Source organism: Sus scrofa, chromosome 4, assembly GCF_000003025.6.
Source record: "Sus scrofa isolate TJ Tabasco breed Duroc chromosome 4, Sscrofa11.1, whole genome shotgun sequence".
In the NCBI taxonomy this organism is placed as follows: Eukaryota; Metazoa; Chordata; class Mammalia; order Artiodactyla; family Suidae; genus Sus; species Sus scrofa.
The window spans coordinates 31948090-31973416 of NC_010446.5; the positions used below are offsets into that span (position 1 = coordinate 31948090).

The window sequence follows — 25327 nt, forward strand, 5'->3', positions numbered from 1 at the left end:
GAGAGATAGAGAGGGGAAGGATAAGAAAGGATAAGGAAATGTGAAACAAGAAATTCATTACAGGAAAGCCTCACATAATAGTGAGGTCATTTTCTTTTAATCACAAGCAGCAATTAATTTAAAAGTGAGTACTCTGAAATATTAGAGATCACACTGAGAAAATTAAAAGCAGCATTAAAGTAGATTCACCTTGAAGTAGGCAAAACTTATTATATAACTGGGCAAAGATAATAAGAAAAAAATACATGGTGACATGGCTCCTTGATCAAAGTAGCTGTAATACCTCTAAGCTACAATGTTTCTAGATTTGTGTGCTCTGAGGAAGTTTCTCGCCACATCACTTTCCCCCACCATGGCACAAGTGAGTTTTGAATTTTGAAAGGTGTTCAAGAAGGAATCCCTCACATTAAAACAAAACAAACAAACAAACTGCTCTGTACTCAGCAGCAGCATGGTTCAGAGTAACGAGAAAGAGGATTAATGGTTCTAAGACTGGAGAGTTTTAGAATTGCTATGGAGGTATACATATAAGATTTTCTGGAAGTAAATTCAATAACCAGGAATCATTTAAACTTACAATGTGCTAATAAAGTTATATGATCTTCTAGGATCCTTAGATGTTGAGAGGACTGCCTGCGATGTTGCCTATTAAGTGTCTGGCACAGTGCCTGGTACATAATAAATGCTCACTTAACACATCTAAGCTATTTTTTCCCCTGATGATATATGTGGATGGATAGAAAATGCCTATTGTGCATTCTCATACTGAAACAATGATAAGCCAGATTCACAGAGGTCAAGCCATTTAAGTTGCTAACAACTATAATACTGAAAAGGTAGATTACAGGGTTGAGACTGAGTAATACTGGAAAATGAAGCCAGGAGCTATGTAGACTCCCCAGGGAGGTTGCTAGAAAATGATTATAAACAGAGAAGCGAATTACTGAGTATGTGGCAACAATTCTGGGTAATGCAGAACAATTAAGAGCTGCTGTTATATGAGGGTTGTCACAGGTGACAGACAGAGGACATGATCCCTCAAGCAGAGGTAACTCTCAAGTTAAAGGAGGTGATGGCCACAAGGATTATGAAATAGCCAGGGATAAGGGCAGTACTACAAAGGAAAGCAGACAATGGCAGGTGAATGGTGAGTAATACTGGCAAGAGTTCTAAAGTCAGCAGGATATTAGCAAGTGACAATGGAGAAGTATCTCCACTTTTCTGAATGGTAGAGAGTGGTATTACTGGGAGTTATAGACATTGGAGAGGTATGGTTTGTTGAACAAATGAGAAAAAGCTGTTTGTTGAATAAAGGGAGCAGTGAGAGGTGATAAGAAAGCCCATCAAAGAGCAATGAGATAAGAAATCTGAGTGATGGTGGAGACAAGTAGTGATGAGGAAATGAGACATTATCCCTAAGAAGGTATGGAGGGTAGTCACAAAGTGAGAAAAGTTTAAAACAGTGAGGTTAAGAAGATATTTGCCAAATTATATTTTTCTTTCCATGAAACCATATAGTCTTTCAAAGGCCAGGGGTAATACTTTCATCGCCATTAAAATAAAGTTTGAAAAATGTTTTGATATATTTAATATGGATTTAAAAGATTTTATTTTATTTCACTTATTATTGTTATTATTATTTTGCTTTTTAGGGCCACATGTGCAGCATATGGAAGTTCCCAGGCTAGGGGTCGAATCAGAGCTGCAGCTGCCTGCCTACACCATGGCACAGCAACGCAGGATCCAAGCTGCATCTGTGACCTAAGCCACAGCTCATGGCAACACCAGATTCTTAACCCACTGTATGAGGCCAGAGGTCAAACCTGCATCACCATGGATTCTAGTTTGGTTCATTACAGCTGAGCCAGGACAGGAACTCCTAAAAGGATTTTCAATAAAGTTCACAGTCCAGCACAAGCTCCATGAGGCCAGTGATTGCATCTCTCCTGTTGGCCTCAACCATTCTCAAAGCTCAGCAGAATTCCTATTTGATACAGAAATTCAATAAATATCTACTAATCCACTGGGTTTAACTTTTTTTTTCACAAAGCCAATTATTAAGAATTCCCACTGTGGCTCAGTGGTAACGAACCTGACTAGTATCCATGAGGAGGCAGGTTCGATCCCTGGCCTCTCTCAGAGGGTTAAGGATGCAGTATTGCCACAAGCTGCAGTGTAGGCAGCAGACGTGGCTCAGATCTGGCTTTGCTGTGGCTGTGGTGTAGGCTGGAAGCTGCAATTCCGATTTGACCCCAACCTGGGAACTTCCATACGCCACACCTGCAGCCATAAAAAGAACAAACAAAACCAAGCAAACAAACAAACAAAATCAAAAAGCCAGCTACTATCAGTAATCTTTGACTGAGATACCAATAAAAACAACAATCATAACTGTTAATAACTGAGTACTTCTGAGTGTCAGGCTTATGTAAATGGTGTCTCCTTTTATTTAAGATACAATTTAAGCAGTAGTCATTATTACTCCATTTGCTTGTGGGAAAACTGAAGATCAGAGACATAAAGTAACAGCCCAAATTACTTTTTTTTACAAGATCTCACTTTTCGCTTTGGTAAAAAGACTTGTATTAGGAATAAGAGATATATTTAGGAATTGCCAGGGCCAAAGTCAGAGTTCTCACCCTTCTGACATTGTCTTTAACAGTAAGGTAATAGTTCTGGATATTTCTCAAGAGGGTCCTCCATCAACCCAATGTGCAGTCTGGCTGGGACGAAAGGGATTCCCTTGACCTTGGCTTATTCTCAGAGCAAAGGTATGAAGTACATAGCATTTCCATAAAGAAACTAAAATTCAGAGCCAGCAGGCAAAATTTTCAAGATCATCCAACTAATAAGTAATCACACTTAGAGCCAGGATTTGAACCCAGTTTTGTATGAATAAATATACTAGGCTTTTCTTTTGCTATCCTATTTCAATTTCAAAATTTTTGTTTGATGCTGAACTCATAAACAGTCATGTGGTCTCCTGTACTGTTAGACCAAAAAGAAAACTACCTCAAAATAAGAAAATAAGGCAATTTTAAAATAATATTTCATTTGGCATTTACTCAAGTATGTAATTATATGTGGGATAAAATTGTATTAGTTTAAACAACAAAAAAATTAAAGTTACCATCTAAAGTAATGACATTTCACTACGGGTAACCTGGGTAGTTAATGAACGTCTTCTGTATTTTATAAACTCTCTGTATAACAGAAGAAACTACAGAAATGATAATGAAAAAAAGTGCTTTGTGTACATGTAAGTGGGAAGGCACAATGAAAAGAAACGGAAATAAAATAACGAAATTATTCAGCTGTTAAATATGTAAGACCAACCTTAGAACATTACTGACATCCTAAACATAAAAACGTGTAGGAAACCATAAAATTGACGAATAATTAGCTAGTAGCTTGTAGAAACTGTCTTAATTTATATTTTTATTATTGTTTTAAACTGTTTTGAGAATATTCAACATATACTCATTAAGAGTTTAATCCTATAATTTCTTATCATCTTCTCCAGGACCACATGAATATGATTTTAAAATAATATTTTACAGATGAGATATGATGTTTTCCACAGATGACAAAAAATGTTACAGCTAACACATCTGTACCCCTATAAAAGTAGAGATTAGTTTGGCAAGGAAAATGCATTCATATTAAAATATTAAAAATTAAATGCAATGTCATAAAACCTCTACCTAAGAAAAGCCATGAAGTTAAACCATTTATCACTCAGATTTAATGAGGTATTATCTTTAATACTGGTTATTTCCTACAACAGAAGGAGACATACAGCAGAAAGTCGTCATCCTTAAAACATGCTTGACTGACTGTTTAAGCAAATGCACTTTACTTAGAAAAATTAAAAAAAAAAAAAAAAAAAGAAAAGAAAAAGGAGTTCCCGTCGTGGCGCAGTGGTTAACGAATCCGACTAGGAACCATGAGGTCGCGGGTTCAGTCCCTGCCCTTGCTCAGTGGGTTAACGATCTGGCGTTGCCGTGAGCTGTGGTGTAGGTTGCAGACAAGGCTCGGATCCCGCGTTGCTGTGGCTCTGGCATAGGCCGGTGGCTACAGCTCCAATTTGACCCCTAGCCCGGGAACCTTCATATGCCGTGGGAGCAGCCCAAAGAAATAGCAAAAAGACAAAAAAAAAAAAAAAAAAAAAAGAAAGAAAAATTTTATTAAATTATTCCAATAAAAAATTCAAATTTTTGTCTACCCAAAAACAATTTTCCCTCAAGAAGCCATTACCTACCTATTACCTGATGCAAAAATATTTATTATCAAATGTTTAGATCAATATTTCATCTCCTAACATAAAGGTTTTCAAAATTTAAAATAAGGTAACTAGCTCAGTCCCAAACATCCTAAATCTTAAAACTGTCATTGTATTAGAAATGCCATGTGTCTGACTGAAATATCTGTTTTAATCCACCCCAAGTGAAATTCTAGCCGCAATATCCAGTGTCACAAAACACATTTGCAAATAGTCGGCTTTTCAACTATATAATTCAATTCATCATGTCAACTATGTAGTTCAACTAATGAGTCAAATATATTTAGCTGTTATTTTAAAGGATAATGTAAAATGTGGAAGTATAGTTTCTACAAGCTGGTTTTAATACTTGCTGGCTTTACATTTTACTTAAAACTAATAATTTCATTTTTGAAAAGTAAGTAAAGATGCACCTGTAAGGTATAAAAACCATGCTTATCTCTTTCCTTTATCATATAACAGATAGATAGATAGATAGATAGATAGATAGATAGATAGATAGATAGATAGATAGATAGAAGATAGATAGCTGTTTTGACATAAATATAGTTCTACATTAAATTAGTCCAAAACTAATTGCGACTGGGGTTAATTTAATTGCTGTCTCATTTGATACTTTCAACTCCTTCATAATTCTATATTTTATAATGTCCTGGGAACATTACAAAAACAAACAAATCCACAAATGAATGTAGTCTCATTTTTTTTTCCCCTTGCTAGTCAAAGTATTTTTGCTCCTTCTGCAGATAAACATGTCTTCCATTAGAATCTTTTTTTTTTTTTCAGGTAAGCTTACCTACAGTTAATATCTGGTATATGCAGCAAAAGTGAAATTTTCCTCAAAGAGAAAAACCAAGAGTGGTAATTCAGTCAGTTACAGAATTGACATCTGCAATATGAGTGAGTCCTCTCTCCACCCTCCAAAAGAAAGGGTTAATCACATATTGTCTGAACAATTTCAACCCAATTACGAACAGCGTTAAAAGTCAGTTATAATATCATATCGAGCTCCAAAGGAAGAAATTCCCTCACAAGCTCCCTCCATTCTTCCTCCCCCACAAGTGGTGCCTTCAATAGAGCTGGAACTTCTACAGATCACAGACATTGTTTGCCCAGGCTGACCAATCTCTGAGGCCAGGGTTTTTTTTCCCTTCAAGATACTTCATGTTAACAGCTTGAGGGCGTTCAATCAGCACCGCTTTGATCTCGGCTGGAACTATAATTATTTAACATTGTTACATGGATTTCTATAATCCACCCCACTATTAAATCCCTTTTACGCCCTCATGTTCTGAGGCCTAATCTGCATCCGTACACTTAGTTTGTCTTCTCCGCTGGTCTCATCAGGAGCCTGCATTCTCCAACATTCCGACTAATGGTGTTCGCTCTCCCTTCCCCTCTAATGAAATCTTTTTCTTACAAATTGAAAACCGCAAAGACATTTTAAGCATTTGGTCTATTTTTAAGAGCTCCCTATTGAATACTGGTGTCATCCACCATTCACCTCAAACTTTACTTTTTCCAGTCCTGTGGGATTCATTTCCTCAGTGGAGTTTTTATTAAGATAATGATAAGAGTATAGTTGACTTTTTATGAAGGAATTTTTTTAAAAAAGCATACAGTGAAAAGTTGCCAAGGTTGTGGTTATTTGAAAACACAGGAGGAAGGTAACATTCTGCACTTTCCTCTTTCCAACTCAGTTTCAACAGAGCCAAATGAGAATAGAGATCTCATGAGAGCAATTCAGTAAGTATGTCTGAAGAGGTGTGAGAAGGCAGGGCCCAAGAAGAAAAGAGGAAAAGGAAAGAGAGGTGGAAACGTAGTGCAGGCCCTTAGGAGGAAAAAAAGAAAACCCAGTCAAGAAGTGAGAATTTGGGGCAACTACCTTGGATTCTATGGTTTAGCTAGCCATGTAATTACAGCACCCTTTCTTCTATTATTTTTCTGTTCATGTTTTCTTTTATCTACTGTAATAATTTATGCTATCATTTTATAGTTCATATTTTTCATAAGTCACTCCAAATCCTTTGTGGAATAAGACTAAGCATAAGCAACAAATACCTAAGTTACTTTTTTTTTTTTGTCTTTTTGCCATTTTTGGGGGCCGCTCCCACGGCATATGGAGGTTCCCAGGCTAGGGGTCAAATCGAAGCTGTAGCCACCGGCCAACACCAGAGCCACAGCAACGCGGGATCCGAGCCACGCCTGCAACCTACACCACAGCTCACGGCAACGCCAGATCCTTAACCCACTGAGCAAGGCCAGGGATCGAACCCGAAACCTCATGGTTCCTAGTTGGATTCGCTAACCACTGCACCACGACAGGAACTCCATAAGCTACCTTTTTTAAAACCCAAAATACTTTCACACTTCATATGCACCTGAAAGTTTTATGATAATCAAGGAAGTTGAATCCTATACAAGACCCTGGTTTTCTGAACAAACTGGACACAAAGTGACTCACTACTTCTTGGGCCAGGTAAAACCTAAAGAAATCTAATGGAGAAGAAGAAACAAGGACAAAGCAAGATTTAAGACAGAAAAGGGAGTTCCCGTCGTGGCGCAGTGGTTAACGAATCCGACTAGGAACCATGAGGTTGCGGGTTCGGTCCCTGCCCTTGCTCAGTGGGTTAACGATCCGGCGTTGCCGTGAGCTGTGGTGTAGGTTGCAGACAAGGCTCGGATCCCGCGTTGCTGTGGCTCTGGCGTAGGCCGGTGGCTACAGCTCCAATTCGACCCCTAGCCTGGGAACCTCCATATGCCGCGGGAGCGGCCCAAGAAATAGCAACAACAACAACAACAACAACAACAACAAAAAAAAGACAGAAAAAAACAAGGAAAAACAAAAAACAAGAAACAAAAAACCTTGACTACATCACTTACTCTGGGCCAGACACTTTTCAGTGTTTCACCAGTGTAATTAATGCTCGCAAAACCCTATGAAGGAGGTACAGTCATCCCTCGGTATACACAGGGAATTGTTTACAGGACTTTTCACTGTGGATACCAAAATCTTCAGATTCTCAAGTTCCTAATATAAAATGGTATAGTATTTGCATGTAAGCTACATACATCTTTGCAAATATTTAAGTCTAGATTACTTATAATAACTAATACAATGTAAATATTATATAAATAGCTATAAACATAATGAATGTGCTATGTAATTAGTTGCTGGTATAGCAAATTCGAGCTCTGCTTTTTTCTGAGTATTTTCCATCCACGTTGGTTGAATTCAGAGATCTGGAACCTGAAGATAGTGAGGGCTCACTGTACACAGCACTCCCATTTTACAGATGAGAGGGGTAATGCGCAGAAAGAGGATGTAACTTGCCCACATTTACTGAGCTGTTAAGTGCAGGAGCAGAATTTGAAAGCAATTTTCATCTCAGAATGTATCTTCCATACCCCACCACTCCTATAAGCTTGACCTTACTATCAATCTGAAACTAGGGAAGCTACCCACCCCTATATGCAGTGTGGGAACTAGGTACACTACCTAATTACTTTAAGACTTAAGGTCTTCATGTATAAAATAGGGATAATCTATTAGATATGCTATGAGGATTAAAGGAGGTAGCCAATGGCATTACTGTGCACGGCACCTAGAAAAAAAAAAAAAAGCCCTCCTGAGGAATATTGGCAGGATTATTGATGACCACTCTCAATCAGAATTCTTGCTGGATGACTTCTTATTACATACACACCTCACTTTACTGTGCTTTGCTTTATTGAGCTTTGTAGATACTGCGTTTTTTACAAATTGAAGGTTTGTGACAACATTGTGTCGAGCAAATCTATCAGCACCATTTTTTCCAATAGTATTTGCTCACCTCAGGTCTCGCATTTTGGTAATTCTTGCGACATTTCTAACTTTTTCATTATGATTTTATTTATTATGGTGACCTGTGATCAGTGATTTTGATATTAGTACTACTGCTTATGAAGGGTCAGAGGATGCCTCGAATTTTTTAGCACTAAAGAATTTTTGAAGTATGTACATTCTTTTGTGGACACAATGCTCCTGCACACAATAGACTACATATAATGTAAACAAAATTTTTAATGCACTAGGAAATCAAAAATTTGTGTGACTTGTTTTATTGTGACATTTGTCTTACTGAGGTGATCTGGAACAGAACCCACAGCATTTCTGAGGTATGCCTCAGATTTAAATTTTTGAGCCTCAATTTCCTCAGCTATTAAAGATGGCATTAGTGACTAGAGCCAGGATGCTCAATAAATGGTAGTGCTGCAGATTATGCGTGTTTTCCAGGATGAAGCCAGAGAAATGATAAATTAAACATAGTAATTATAAGTTGTGTGCTAGAAAGAAAGCCTTAGAGTTCACAAAAAAATTGTGTCAAAGGATAAATTAAACTTAATAAAAGATAAAACATATTTTCCTTGTTTGTATTTTAGGGAAGGAAAAAGACAGAACCTCAGTTAGGTGAAGGGATGTGAAAATAATGTCACAAACTAATGAACTAATGAAAAATAGAGAAAATGTAGCATGACAAGCACACTCTCCAGGGTCAAGCTGTTTCATTTCAATCCTATGACTATTTGCTTTGTAACCTTAGGCAAGTTACTTAACTTCCCGTGCCTCAGTTTCCTCATTGGTCAAGAAGGAGACAATATTCCTAGAGACGTTATGAGGGAAAACAATGAGGCTCTGTTTGCTCTTATGGTTCTCATGCCTATGCCAGTGACGAGCACACCGTAAACGCTCAAGAAATATTAGGGAGAAGAGACAGGACTGGAAAGAGAAGAGTTAAAAAGTTCATGGAGGAGGAAAATTGCCCAGAACAGAGTTATATGACCTCAATATTAATTCTAGATGGGTTTCATTTTGAACATTCCAGGGAATAACACTCTGAAAAATAAATGCTTTAACTCATCTGATTTACTGATTTTATCTTTATCAGTACATTCATTGATATGTTTTAGGATTTCTGAGAATGACTGCCTGGTCCCAATGGATGAAATGTCTTGAATTACATAGGTTTAATAATAATAAATGAGGCCCAAAGAGAATCAAAAGTATTATTAGTTTCATGTACTTTTAAACAATGATTGAAATACTTCCTGCAATTTTATGTTACATATAATGCCATTTTCATTTTACTTTATCAAACTATCTGATAACTATTTTTTATTCTATTACGTTTACTTACAAAAGTTAAAAAAAAATGAGTAAAGGCTAGAAAGCTGAGTTAACAACCTCTTCTTTAATTTTAAAATGTGTTGAATTATTCTATTATGTATTAATCATGAGTTATTGGCATGAAATGTTAGCCTTAAGTTATGTAAGTTTGTAAAATAATTCACTTCCATTTTCCAGACAGGAAAAACCTATTTTATAGAAAATTAATTTTGCCACACAATTGTAATTATGATTTTTTTAAAAAATGAATAATTTTGGCTTTTCAAAGGAATCTACTTGTTCTTTAGAATAAAATAATTTTCCCATAATACACATAAATATGTCAAAACTGGGGAGAAAAGGTTTATTAGATATAGTTGAATACTTTTTAAAATCTGATATTTATTTTCAAATTTAATATAAAATGTGAAGATAATCATTAAATTTAAGAACTTAAAAGAGTTAAAATATTTTTTCACAATGAACAAAGCAGCATAAGGATAAAGGTTCATGAGAAAACTTGGTTTTACATTGCTCAGAAAAATGAATGTGTGTGTGTGTGTGTGTGTGTGTGTGTGTGTGTGTGTGGTATGTAAGACAGTGATTCAGAGCAGAGACTCACGAGTCAAGCTCTTGCTGGCCTGCTCCCCAGATCCACTTCCAGATCACTGCTTTCCTATGCTTGGGTTTGGGGGGTGCAGGGATCCTTCTTCCTTCCTTCACCATTTTAAACCCGTTTTGAACACAAATCACAAATATTTATTAAAGATGCTGGCAACTTTTATTACCAAAATCTCTATTGCATTCTGATCAGAAGTAGCGCAATAGGCTGCGGCCTAGATGTTTAATAATCTCACTCCTAACTGCAATTCACCACCCATATAATGTAAGTGAATTATACTTCCTCTGCTTGAAATGTTGAGATGTCTCTACCCTCTTCTCTCTTTCCATCAGTTAAATGCTTCTATGCTTACAAAGTAAAGAGGCCTTACTGGCCTCCCAGAGCAGAGGCGAGTACTCTTTCTCTGGGTTTCCTTTATGTTCCTCTGCGACACGTATGTCCTCATTCTTTAGCTTGGGGTAAAATTTCTATCAGCAAGAAGTTAAGCTTCACCCTCTTAAGAGTTTTTGTTTGTTTTTTCCTTTTTATGGCCACAACTGTGGCACATGGAAGCTCCCAGGCCAGCGGTTGAATCAGAGCTGCAGCTTCCAGCCTACATCACAGTCACAGCAATGCGGGATCCAAGCCACATCTGTGACCTACACCACAGCTCACAAGGCACCGCTGGACCCTTAACCCACTGAGCAGGACCAGGGATCAAACACACATCTTCATGGATACTAAGATGAGTTAGTTTCCACTGAGCAACAATGGGAACTCCCAAGAACTTTTTCTTTATTCCCTCCAAAATCTCCAAGAATCCCCAAAAGCCAGTGGCATTCCAAGATATTAATTAGGCCACTGGAGCTCCTGGTTTGCTCTCTTATTCCTTCATGCTGCCATTGAATACAGGTCTCCCAAGGTTGGTGGGTTCCCTTTCTTCACTAAGGAGACACCCAAGTGGGGCTCAGGTCATGTACAATCTGCCATGGTGTTCCCTTGGGTCTTCAGGGTTCATTTCACTTAGTTCACAAGACATCTCAGATCGACCATTCTTGAGCAGAGCAGGACTCTAGGACATGTTAGCCGGCCTCTCAAGGATAGGAAAAATAGCCTTCTCTTTCTCAAAACCTAAAGCCCTGCTGTTGAGTCCTGGCTTTTGCCTGCCTTCCTCAAATCTTCCATTTTCCAAGAGGTGCTTACCTTGCCAAGAGACTTTGGTTAAGGCCACCCCAATAAAATCTATTATTCACAACCTGAACTGTGACTCTTCCAAGATTCATAGGTTGAAGCCCTAACTCCCAATGTCACTTGATTTGGAGACAGGGCCATTACTGGAGTAATTATGGTTAAATGAGGTCATAAGTATAGAGCACTAATCCAGTAGGACTGGGAAAGAGACATCAACAGTGTGCATGCACAGACGAAAAACCATGTCCAGACATAGCAAGGAGGTAGCTGTCTACAAATCATGAAGAGCGGGCTCACCAGAAACCCACCATCCTCTTGATCTTGGACCTTCAGCCTCCAGAATTATAGGAAAATAAATTTCTGTTGTTCAAGCCATTTAGTCTGCCATTTATGGCAGCCTGAGCGGACTAACATAAACGACAGTTGGGGGAAGAAGTGGTGGAGTTTGGTTGACTGCCACACAGAAAGCCCCACAGGCTGCATATGTGAATTAGCCCTTCATCCCAGTTCCCTCTCTCAGAAGCTTTGAGATCTCCAAAACAGCAAGTATTCATCCCAAAGAGACAAAGGACTCCCATATGCAGCTTGAAAAACCCTGGTTCTTATATTTGCATAATTAAGAAATGCCACTAAAGTAACTTCTTTTATAATAAAACTGCTTTAGAAGTCATTATTTCCAGCTTTAGTATTAGAAATTGCAAGCATAACAATTTAAAATTTTACATCATTTATTACCCAATTTAACATTATAACCCTATTGCATTAATCACATTATGATAATTATTGTTTATACATTCAACCCCCTTTATTCAATTTTCAGAGTAAGGATTATTACTGAGAAAGATGGTACTTTTCTTGAAGAACATCGAGTTTAAAGAAGAAAATGGGTAGAGGTAACTGAAAGAGCAAACACCCCAATGGCAGAAAATGTCTTCTGCTCATTTTTCTTTTCTTTTGGCTAGTTTGCACTGCTTTTATATAGAAAATATAATTTTAAATATCATAAAATTAAATAATGTATTGTTTACATAAACTACATACTAAAAAAAGTGCTGTCAATCTCAGATACTCAGTCATTTTTATATTATCTGTCTGGCTTCCACCTTGCTTAATTCTGTAAAAACAAATGCCATGTTTCCATTCTTATTAGAATGTGCTTGTGTATTTATTCTTTTCATTTTACATTATTAATATGTTAAAAAATGAAACAATCTTGACTAAATAATATGAAAAAAAAATGAGAAAAAACCCTCAAAGAATTTCTTAAAATATCATTCAATCAGAAAGGCTTGTGACTACTTTCACCCAGGGTGTCAGTTAAAAAAGAATGCTACGCTTCTTGTTAGTGTCAAGAGGTTCTGCCATGAAAACTCAGAATAAGATATTAGATTCTCTGTGTATTAAATATAAACTTATGTTTACCATCAAATACGTTATTTTCACTACTTTCCCGTATATGACAATGTACTCAATAATTAAAAAAAAAAAACACGCAGCACTTTGCAATTTTATTAGAAGTACATGTAAAATATGGCCCACAGAAATTCTGCCAAGTAGGACTCTACTGTCAGCAAGAAGTTCAGAGTCTCCCCATTGAGTATTTCTTCCTTATTCCCCGTAAAGCCTCCAAGAACCTTCAAGAGCTAGTCCCACTTCCAGACACCAGACAAGAAGTTATGCCAGGTACACCACCAGAGACCCTTTGCATTTCCAAGAAATAGCCTGGATTACAATCAGGTTTCTGGTTTCTTTGCTGAGCCTTTGACAAACTCTTTCTTTTTGTTCTTTTTTAACAGTTTATAGATGCAACCAATATTCATCATGGATTCCCATGCATGACTTGAAGATATTTTAGTTTCTGTTATCTTTTAGAAAGCCTCTCCATTCCTCAGATCCAAGAGTTACAGGAAGGTACCACCTTCTAGGTAACAGTGGAATGGTAGGGCAGGTTTAAAAGGAAAGTGGAAGCTTCTACACAGGCAAAATGGCAGCAAGTTTACTATATATGCTATGAAATGATATTTTTCAAAAAACTAAACATTTCCCTTCCATCAGAGCGCATTCAAATGAACCAACCACTCTGTCCTTGGGACAACCTAAAGAGATCATTACTGCTTCTGCCGTATCATCAGCAACCTGTCTCACCACCAGTACCAGAAACCTTTCCCTTCTCCCTCTGTGCAAGCTGATCCCTCAGCCATCTTCACACCATCCCCTCCACTTTGTGGTAGATGACCTTCCTCTCATGCTACCACTGAACACTGCACATGCCTCTACAGCAGAATCTATAGCAATGAATTTTAATAATCTCATCATTTGTCTTCTTTGTACTTTTTGAAGGTAGTCTGAGTCTAAGTCATTTTTTTATCCTTGGGAGTATGGGACACAGGCATTCTTCAGTAAGTGTGTGAACTAGATTAATTAACTCCATGTGGGTTTGCAAAGGTGCAGGGCAAGAAGTATAAGATCTGGCAAGCATATGCAAATTATACTTATGAATGAATAAATTGCATGCTCCAAGTATCGATCTTGGAAATAGTGTAGGAGTTTATTATGAAGACAAAGATATAATAACCCCCAAGGTCCAAGTATACTGTTGAGATTAAAACAACAAAAAAAATGGTAGAAAAAAATTGCTGTTATCAGTTTGAATACTAGCAAGAAGGGAAAGCACACCTCTGACCCACATTAAATTTATAATAAACTATTATGTATTATTATTAAATTAAGCATATCAATTACATTAAAAAATGATAAAACTCAAAAAATATCCATACAATTGGCAAACTAGTTATTAGGAGATAAAAGCTGAAATGAGGGAGTTCCCATCGTGGCTCAGCAGAAATGAATCTGACTAGGATCCATGAAGATGCAGGTTTGATCCCTAGCCTTGCTCAGTGGGTTAAGGATCTGGCATTGCCATGAGCTGTGGTATAGGTCAGTGGCTACAGCTCCAATTTGACCTCTAGCCTGGGACCCTCCATATGCCGCAGGTGCAGCCCTAAAAAGACAAAAATAAAAGTTGAAATGATAAAATTTGACAAAATGTATTACACAAAGCATGAAGACATGGTAGGGACAGGAAAAAAAAATAACTTTAAAACAATTTATAAATGTTAATGGAGTTTGAAAAATTCTGAAGTGGAAATAAAAGAGTGAAGAACAATTTTATCAATAAACAGTTTCGCAGAACCCAAATACATTTTCTCCTGATCTACCAAGAATACTCAGGAGAGGTGTTTCCAATAGCTAACTTGATTTGCTTGTCTTTCACGCCCACTTGAACCTCCCACAGCCTGGTTTTGGTCACCAGAGTTCCGCTAAAATAGATCTAGTTAAAATGACTAATAACCATATGGCACTCATTTCACGGAGAGTCTTTAAATCTCAGTCTTGACCTCTCAGCAGCATTTAACCCAAGCATGACTCCTTCCTCCTTAAAACTATCACATTCTCTGGTTTCTCCCTATCTTGTCTGATCCCTCCTTATCAGACGCTCTTGATGGCCCTTCTTCCTCTATTCTTCTGCTAGATAGGAGTTCTTCAAGCTTCATGTCCAAGAAGCTTGGACATGACCTCTTATACATCCTCTTAAATACACGCCCATCCACTCCCATGAATTCCATTGCCCTGCATACAATACTGACTCTCCAATTTACATCTATAGACCAGGCCTCTCTCCAAATATCTGGCCTATATTACCAAAGTTCTACTCAACAGCTCTGCTTGGATGTCTCACAAAAACCACAAACGACCTATTAAAATCCAATTCATCTTTCCCCTCAAACATACCTTTCCTTCAGTTTTCCTTACCTCAGCAAATGGCAACAAAATACTCTAAGCTGATCAAGCCACATGCAATGACACCCTCAAATCTATCCAGTTCTTTCTATAACCCACTTACACTTCTTGACAAGACTACTTTATTTCTACTGTCCTTCTATCCTTTCTTCATATAGCAGAGTTTATTTTAATGCAATTTTGAGTATGTATCTTATATACATAACATGTCTTCACATTGATCTTGAATTTAAACTAATGACAGTATTATGAACAACAAGGCCCTGAGTCATCTGAACCCTGCTTATTTTACCAGCCTTACACTACTCAATTTTTTACTATTCTAAAAATTGCTATGGAATGAGAAAGAATTAAGAATTAAGCATATATCTGCCGTTTCCTTTATGAACCGTATTCAGTGGTAACTAAATAGTGGATGAGAGAAATATTTTCAGACAATAATATCAGTTATTAATACAGAAGGAATGATAAAATGTGAAAATCACCATTTTTAAGCTCTGATGATACAATGGATCCTGGCAATACTCATTAGGTGGAAAGATGATGGGAAACTTTATAATGGATGGATCATGTGAAAACACTTGAATGACCTGATACATTGTAAAAGGACAAAAGGGGCACCCACTGTATGTGCCTACTGATATGATGTAATAGAAAGCACCCAACAACGTATATGCAGTATTGCTGCCTACAATAAGGAAATATAACTCAATAACTAATTCACAAGATATGTATCTTATCTCATGTACTCAATCAGTATTACCCTTTTAAATAATCTCCTAGTAATCTAGTTCCAAATTTGTGGTTCATTAATAGCAAGTAGACATGTCTCCATAAACATTTTATTTTTCATAGTTTTAAATTACTTCTATTTCTTTCTTTTCTTTTTTTAATGGCCGCACCTGTGGCACATGGAAGTTCCTGAGTCAGGGACTGAATCTAAGCCACAGCTGAGATCTAGGCCGTGGCTGCAGCAGTGCCAAATTCAATACTAGATCCTGTGCCAGGCCAGGAATGGAACCTGCACCTTCTGAGCAGCTGTTGTCTGAGTCTTAACCCAGTGCCTTAGAGGGAACTCCTACTTTTAGCGTATGTCATTGTGTTGGTCTTTCCTTAACCTTCTGATTAAGGACTGATTAGGTCCTTTTCTGAACCAGACAAAAAGAAAAACAAATAATTACATGGTTTAGGTTTTCTTTCAGCTTTTCAGATACGAGAGTCAATCATATTTTTAGATATCTTTTCCTGGTACAATACTGAGTCAAAGAATAAAATAAAATCTTAGTGCCAAAATAAATATCTAATGCATACATTTCAATAAAAGAGGTTGTCCCCATAAAAACCAGCAAAGGTTTTTCTTACATCCTGCTGACAAGGGTCTTCCTGCAGTGCCCTGTGGAAGAGAATTTTAAGCAGAATTACGACTCAGGATGAAAATGCACAGTAGAAGCCTTATTATTGGTCAAAATAGGGATGAGTAGTTAATTAAAATAGCCAAACCATGGAATGATTTTAAAATAACAAAAGGAGTATTATATTTTAACTTATAGTATACAAAAGCACATTTAATAATCAGGCTTTTGATGTAAGGCCTAGACCTTTTATTGGCGTGTGAGCCCAATGACTGATACTCCGTTTTTCATACACTATATTTAAATCCTTCACCTACAACTTCTACTTTGTGTATTAGAGTGAGGATATAAAAATCACTTGAAAACCATGTAAGGTAAGTTTCTTTCAATATTTTTATAAGTGTTCTCCCCAATTCTTTAAAGTTATTTTGTCCACACACAAATGTTTTAGTTATTCTCTTTTTTATCAAATCTTTTGGAGGTTTCACCATGGTTGCCATAGACATGATATATCTTTTTTTGGTTTGTTTGCAAATATAATTAAGTGGTTTAGACAATTTTTTTTTGTCTTTGTGTCTTTTTAGGGCCACACCTGCGGCATATGGAGGTTCCCAGGCTAAGGGTCAAATCAGAGCTGTGGCCACCGGCCTACGCCAGAGCCACAGCAAAGCCACATCCAAGCCGCATCTGCGACCTACACCACAGCTCATGGCAATGCCGGATCCTTATTCCACTGAGCAAGGCCGGGGATCAAACCCGCAACCTCATGGTTCTTAGTTGGATTCGTTTTCACTACGCCATGATGGGAACTCCTAGGCAATATTTTAAATCAATTAAAGATTACAATACAATGTAGTGTTGGTAAGCATACAAATGACTGTCCACACGCCTTCTAGCTCCAGGCCTCTGTATTGGTTTGCCATAACAAAGCTCCATACATTAGGTGTCTTAAATAACATAAACACACCATCTCACAATTCTGGAGTCTATACTCCAGAAGTCCAAGATCAAGATGTCAGCAAAGTGATTCCTTCTGTTGGTTGTGAGAAAATCTGTTTCATACCTCTTGTCTCGTGTCTGATGATTTGCTAGCAAGCTCTCTGGCCTTCTTCGGCCTGTAGGAACACCATTTCAATTTATGCTTTCATCTCATAAAGTTTCTCCCTGCCTCTGTGGTCTCTCTCCAAATTTCCCCTTATGAGGCTACCAGTCATGGTGGATGAAAGGCCCACCCTAATCCACTGTGACCTGATCTTAACTACCGACATCTGTGATGGCCCCATTCCCCAATAACATCGCATTCTGAGGTACTGGAAGTTAAGACTTTTCAACATGTGAATTGTGAGGGGACCCAACTTAACCCATAACAGCCTCGATCAGGAAGTTTTAGAGAAAGGGTGGAAATTTTAGTTTAATTAAGGGAGCTTCTACTATAAAAGGCGGATGAATGAATTTTGCCATGGGAGCAAGGTGTGGGATAGGAAAGAATGTGTTGTCATATATTTTTCTGGGATTATGATGTATTGATAAAAGTTGATATTGTATTTTATTTTCCAGTACTGTGTTTGAGGAAAAGGTCACTGCAAAGAAAGGTCCAAAAAAAACTTTATCCCAAGTCATTATCCTTTACCTTGAATTTCTCAATTCAAATTGCACAAACAAATTAGATGTTTGTAAATTCTAAAATAAACCATTGTCTAAATACCCTTAATTCCCATTCCTATACAACTGAATAAATATTAATAATAATAACAATAATAATAATGACAGTAAATTGATATCATTCATGCAGTTCTTTATAACTCAAAGATGTATCTTTCCAAACAATAATCGCAAGTCCTTTGCCTTCAGATTATCTTTTTTTTTTTTTCAGTTGGGTTTATGTGTGCCCTAATTCTATATCAGAGTGCAAACTGGAGTGAGGGGATAAGATAAAGAGAACTTTTTCACTGTGTTTATGTGGCATTCTGTACTACAAAGGGTAAGGCTTTCATCTTTTAATCCGATATCCACTTAACTACACTACAGAAGATTTATTTTGACCCCCTCTTGTTTCTTAAGGGGCTCAAAAGTCTGTAGCAATTTTTGACACTTTGTTGTAATGTTTTTCTGAACCCCCACACATCACACACACACTCTCACACACACACACACACACACACACACACACACACACACACTTCTCCCTGCCTCATTTTCATATGGACACAAAGCGTTGGGATAAAATGATGGTTCATTATAGCGGTACAGAGCTCTTATCTTCATCCGGCAAGAGTCATTTCCTTCCAAAGATTGAAATGCAAATGTGAAAATTAATGATAACTGCATTATCTGATAGCAGAGATAATACCAATTCACTGTCAGAGTAATACACAGTCATTCTACGATTTCCTCCGCTTCTCACAATATTCTTCTTACTGTCAGACTATATCTATGGTTAACTATGTTTCATAGGTTTCTGTTAATTTACTTCAAATGGCATTTCCCAGATCTTATATCTACCACATTTTCCCAATCAAAAAGGAAACGAAATCAGCACTGTAATCTCCAAGCCCTTCTTTGGACTAGTAAAGGGAAAAAACCCTGTATCATTAGTGCGTGCTTCCATCTCACAGTGGTCTCCCAGCTGCCATTCCACTTTATACAAAACACTCCCCATCCTCTCGGTTTAATTTAAGGCACAGAGCAGAACTAGCCTGATCATCGGTATGGATCCACAGAGTTGAACAGCAACGGAATGAAGCCACTTCACAGATTTCTTGACCAATTTTCAGTCCAGATGCAACAAGTACACATAGCTGACTTTATGCTTGACACTTATTCTTAAAATTTTACTTTTTTCACTTTTAAATTTATTTAGCTGAATTTGTGTTTTAAATCTAGTTGAGCAGAACATAGTTAATATAACCCTGTGATGATTTTTACCCAGTAAAATCATTTTGCAAAGTTAATTCACTATGCAATCTGGGCTTATCATTCATAAGGCATTATAATGGCTTCTAAGGCACAACTGCCGAAATGATACTAAAAGTAATATTGAGATCTACTTATCAAGCAATTATGCAGCTATGATCTCCATGTTTTACATAGAAAATGTCATTAGTGAGGTTGTTATTAAAACAAGCCCCATTTTATAAACAAGAAAACTGAGGCCTTAGAGAGTTAGTAACTCACCCCAAGTCATACAACTCATAAGTGGCAGGCCATTATATAAACAAAAGAAGTATTTTTTATCTTTCCTATGCATTACACTATCACAAAATAACATACTTCTGATGGTAACTCAGATTTCCACTTATTGCCCTAGCAGCAAGTTGCTCTGTTCTGTAATACATGACACAAAAATAATTTCTAATTTTACTCTATTAATTTTTCAAAACTTTGATACAAGGTGGTCTGATTTTCTACTTCATTTTCACTGAAATGGCCCAAATGCTTAACATGAAAATATCAAGATCTATTTAAATAAAAGTATATGATTATCTGGAAAAGTCCATGTCAAAGAAGCTCAGAATTTTATATCTTTGTATATTTGTGTTAATACGCATTATAGGGGGCTACATGTACTCATGTGTACAATTTGAGTAACATGATATGTTCCTTTATTAGAACTGGAAAATCCAATTACAGCTGCAGTAAGCCTTATGGTAGATTCATTCAATATTAGACCAGAGAAAACAAATTATTCATTATTCCCAAGTGTGAAAATAAATCTACGCTTTTAATAACATAAGCCAGAGAGTTGGCATTTAAAGTCAATGTAAGATTTGACTTTTAAGGTATCCATTTCATAGATGTAGATGATGAATTTATAATGATTTATCAGTATTCTCTCCCCCAAGTCTCCTTCTAAATAAATACCAAAGTCAGCACTCTAAAATTTGGCCATGAATTGAAGTTCTAAAGATTTTCTTAAAAGAGAGAGCCAGAGATGTAAACACTGTTGGCCAGTCCAACTATTGGCCAATGTGAGAGATCCTAGCATAAGGGAAGGCCATTAACATCTAGCAAATCCCATACTCTCCCAAGCTCTGTGCTAGATATTTTGTATATATCATATCTTTCAAGCTTCATCCTTATAATAATGTTTCAAACTACTTATTATGTTCCCTATTTTAAAGATAAGGAAACGGACGTGCTGACTGTTTAATATGCCCAAGGTCACAAGGTCAAAATTGTCATCTTGCTCCTCAAAGAAAGATCTGCCTGGCTCTAAAATGTATGCGTTTTCTTCTGCAGTCTAGACCATTCTCCACTTTCTAGGTTGACATGCTTAATTATTGCATCCTGCCTAACTACATTACATGAATAATTAAAGAAGGTTAAAGGAGAGAAATGGCATCAAAAAGAGAAAGTATGGACAGCATCATATTACATCTTTGGACTTCTCCCCAGCACCTTTCACAGTTATTAGTGCATAATAGCTATTTATTGAATAATTGAGTGTATAAGATATTGCAAATTGAAGTACTTGAGAGAATGATAAAAGAAAAGGTATTTACTAAAAAGAAGATAGAAATGATATAAATGAAGTAGCGCAAATACAGATGAAAAGGAAGAATAGTGTATAACAAGTATATGAATTAGATTCCACACAAGGTAATGACAGGGTAATTTTTTGTAAAGCGAGAGAGAAGAATGAAACTTGAAAAAAGATGTGTGAAAGACTAAAATAATGAAGTAGTGACTGTAAGACTGGCCTGAACTTCACCAGCTTAGTGTGGGTCTAACACTCCATTCATATGGTGAAAGACTCACAAGAACTTGAATAGTATTCAAATGAGAGTTACAAATATTTAAACATTAAAGAATTTCACCATAGGAGTGTTTGCAAACATTAAGATAATTTTCCTAAAGATTGTTTAGGTTCCTCTTAATCATAAGAGTTAACAAAAGGTGTGTGTAATTACTAAATGTGTATTTTAGATGAAAAACAAATAAGGAAAAAAAAAAAAAACCTGCACTAGGGAATTTGCATTTGATAAAAATAGAACATTTCAGACAGGGGTTGATTCATTATTGAACTGAGCCACCTCTGAGAAAGTTGTGCAGTCAGCTTCAATCAAACTTTAAAAATAAGCTAAATCCTGATCCATCTTAAGTGATGTCAGCTCTATGCCTCAAATTCCTTAGATAATTTCCTTGTCCTTTGATTCTGTTCTATTTTTAGGGACAACTATCTTAGGGTGATTATCAGGACCAGTTGGGAGGGCCTTAAAGTTATTGGACCTTGAAATCCCACCTGGTTCATTACCTCACATCTTAACTGATAATTTGTGGCTAAATTCAAAACTAGATGCTAAGTATTATAAAAGTTTACCCTTGTTTTATCAGACGTACCGCTGGGCTTTTAAAAATGCTGAAAATAATTTTTAAAGGTTCTGCTTCAACTCAACAATTTCAAAGCCATAATAATAAACATTTGCATTGTATATGTATGATTGGATTTAATCATCACAAAAGCCCTAAGGGGTGTTAATACTACTTTCTACAGTTTACAAATGGCAATAAAGACACAGAGAGGTTTTAAGCAACTTGCCAAAAATCATCCACAGCAAGTAAGCGGCAAATACAAAATTTGAACCTAAACCTTTAGAATTCAGAGCCCATTTTCTAAAATATCTGGAAAATGCCACTAAAACCTGGAGACTTTTCTCTCCTTACTAACGTTAGAAGACACCAATAATTTTTTTGAATAACAAATATTTAGGCAAAAATATTGATGTAATCACTATTCATGCAAAAGTCCTATACACTTTCTCCTGATGGAAGGAAAGCAGCAAATATTCTACCTTAAAAGATAAATATCCAACAGGTAATCTTTTGTTATGAATCAACTTCATTAATCAGGGGGTGTCAAAAAATAAATCCCCCTTTAGTCTGCAAAATACCTGTAGGGAAAAAGTGTTGTTGACTTTACAATACACAAATGAAGAATTTTCTCCAGACACACCTGCTTAGTGGCACACATTTTTCCTTTAAAGTTTTTACATATTCATACGTGAAGCAGAAAATGATTATAAACATTTTCACTGATATCACCTAAATAAAAGTTCATTAAATTAGATACATTAAATTTAACTCAAAAGTGAAAAATCTTATCCTGAATGATAGCCTCACGCTTTACCCTTGTACCTCTCTCTCTCCCTCTCTGTCTCTCTTTCTCTCAACTAACTTGCAAGATTATTTCTGGCAAAGCTTCCTGAAAAAGGGAGCACTGAGTGTGCAGTAGGTTGTTTAGTAATTCATCACCCCCTGAAATTTGCTTACTCACTCCCAAATCTCTGGGAGCCACTCTGGATCCCAGATTTCAGCAAAGAGGAAAACAAAACGCTTCCAAGTTTCCTCCTTTGAGAGAATCCTGAAGGTACCCTTTGCAAGTAGCCATATCAGAAAGACCATCTCATCTCATTTAAACGTAAAAACTCGTCTAAACAGCCTATGTGTACTGAATCCCAAGAGTAAAGAAGCATGCAACACCAAGTTCACCCACTCTTTTCAAATTAACTGTAATTCCCAAGGGAAAAAAAATTCCAAAGGTTTTTTTTCTTTCTTCTTTTTAACAAAGTGACTTTCTTCTCTACATTAAGACAGAAACATTATGCAATAAGGAGGAAATGCCAGAAGATGTCCGCATTTTCTTTCACACTCATAAAATGTGGTGTTACGGTACTTTAAGTATAATATTTTGATCCAAACTCTTGTGTAACATTATGCCATAGTATACAGGATACAAACACTTGCTTGTATCAGGAATAACATTAGAAATGACATCATAATAATCAGATATACTGTATCTTCATTTTTGTTTGCATTATATTTTCCAGCTGCTAGTTTCAGAAAATTACCAGTGGAGTTCCTCTCTTCTTCACGCACAGCAGAGAGCAATTTGCAAAGTCATGCAAGGGTGAAAGTGTGATTGAAATATAGGGATCTTTCTTAATGAAAAATGTTACTACTTTGGAAATTATGTCTCAAACTATTTCAAAACACGCTCATATCCTTAAGCCCTAATATTGCAAGAGTCCCCATTTATTAATACACCACCAGTTGTAAATTAGTTGGCACCAAATATAAAGGTTTTTATCCACGGAGTTCTCATGAGCTGCATATGTTTATATAAAATGTTGTTCCCGTTTTGGAATATTTTAACAGTTTTTGTTTTTATTGAAATAATTAGATATCAAGGTCTTTAAAATAACGTTTAATTTTCATTCAAGAAAATGAAAATATTACCAAAATATTGGTTGTTTTCTAAAACTTTGAACACATAGTGAGATTCAATCTTTGACTTACAACATGCCTAAACTGAAAATATTTCTTTGGAGTGCTGTTACTTGTCTGAAGCTTTAAAAGGATGCCTGATTTGAATGTGGATATAGCAAAAAGATTTCTGTTCAAAGAAAAAACAAGTTCAACTGACTACATTCTTGTGTGAGTATGAAATAAAACAAAGATGAAAACTTCCAAGGAGAGAAAACACTTCGGTTTTTATAGCTTATTTATCAAAGATAAAAATCTTTAAATAATGATATTTATTCAGATTCCCATGTATCCAATGTATACAAAATCTTTTAAAAATCAGAGGTGAGAGTGTAAGAGTTTTATAATTAAAATGTAAGAAAAACAGTGAATTCCTGATAGTAGCAACGGATGGTTGAATATTAACATTTTTTTTGTCCTACCTGGTCCATCCCAGTCGTCTGTCTCAACTCCAGGCTGACCTGGTTTCTCTGACTGTGTGTCCCCATCTGATTCTGCTGTTTCCTGGACTCCTTCATCATCACCTGGAAAATATCAGCACAGAGAAAGAGACATAATTAAAGCCTGCTATTTGACCTTCATGTCCTCCTAAAGGTATGTCCTTAGCATATGTCTGATTACATATTTGTTACATATATTGTCATTATACTCACATAGGTCTATGATTAATCATTTTGATAACTAGTATGGCTTTAAAAATAAAATCAATATGAGTCATAAATAAACTGCAATAAACACTAAAAAACACTTCCATAAAAATTTTATTCAGAATTATTAATATTAGACCTAAGAAAAAGTAGTATGTAATTTTTGTAGTGCTTTCAATACAGAAAACCATAACTTGCTCACTTCCAAATTACATTTTTATAAGGGCAAGATGACGCAGAAAATAAATACCAGAGGAAACGATATACTTATGTTTTGGATTGAATTTAGGTTATCTTGAAAAAATTTCTTTTTCCCTAGCATTAAGCTTGCTAAAAATTGATTGTTTTATGTTAAAAATAAATATGAAAAGGCCACAACTGAATGATTATCATATAAGATGAGCCAGTGATTCAAGTCTTCACAAGAAGCTATAAATCTATACTTGCTCTTGAATAAGTACAGCTAGTTTGCACAATTTCATGCTTTCATTTTCACATAAGGAAATAAAAACAATGTAATATATTTTGAGCAAAAGTATAGTTAGGGCAAAGAAGGAGAAATACATTAACATGCAATCACATTTTAACATTAAAGTTTAATTTTAAGTACCTTCATTTTAAGTGATAAAATAACAAAGTATATGCTGCTTTTTTTTTTTTTTAATTTTTTGGACATGCCCATGGCATATGGAAGTTTCTGGGTCAGGGATCAAATCTGCACCACAGCAGTGACCCAAGCTGCTGCAGTGACAGTACCAGATCCTTAATGTGCTGTGCCACACAAGAGAACTCCAAGTATGTGCTTCTTTAAGGGAAAGTAATCAACTTTAATATAATGCACACAAAAATATTAGATAATTCCTACTTACAAATGCTAAGTATTATCAGGAAACTGAATAACAAAAAAAATGTAATGACAGAAATAAAAAGAATGTATAGTGAATACAGGGCAACTAAACCTTGAATACAATAATGCTAACATTTTTAAATTAAATTGTTTGCCTTCTAAAGTACTCAGTAACTATTTTCCATATAGGTGCCAAA

The 25327-nt window shown here is 36.2% G+C and overlaps 1 protein-coding gene across 1 annotated transcript in view; it reads right to left on the reverse strand.

Moving 5' to 3' along the window:
• Nucleotides 1-25327, reverse strand: part of ZFPM2 (zinc finger protein, FOG family member 2) — a gene marked incomplete at its 5' end in the record, with an annotated part of 388259 nt that overhangs the window by 340122 nt on the left and 22810 nt on the right. Inside the window, 1 exon segment of the mRNA NM_001195374.1 lies at nucleotides 24059-24160. Coding sequence (NP_001182303.1) covers nucleotides 24059-24160 — 102 coding nt within the window.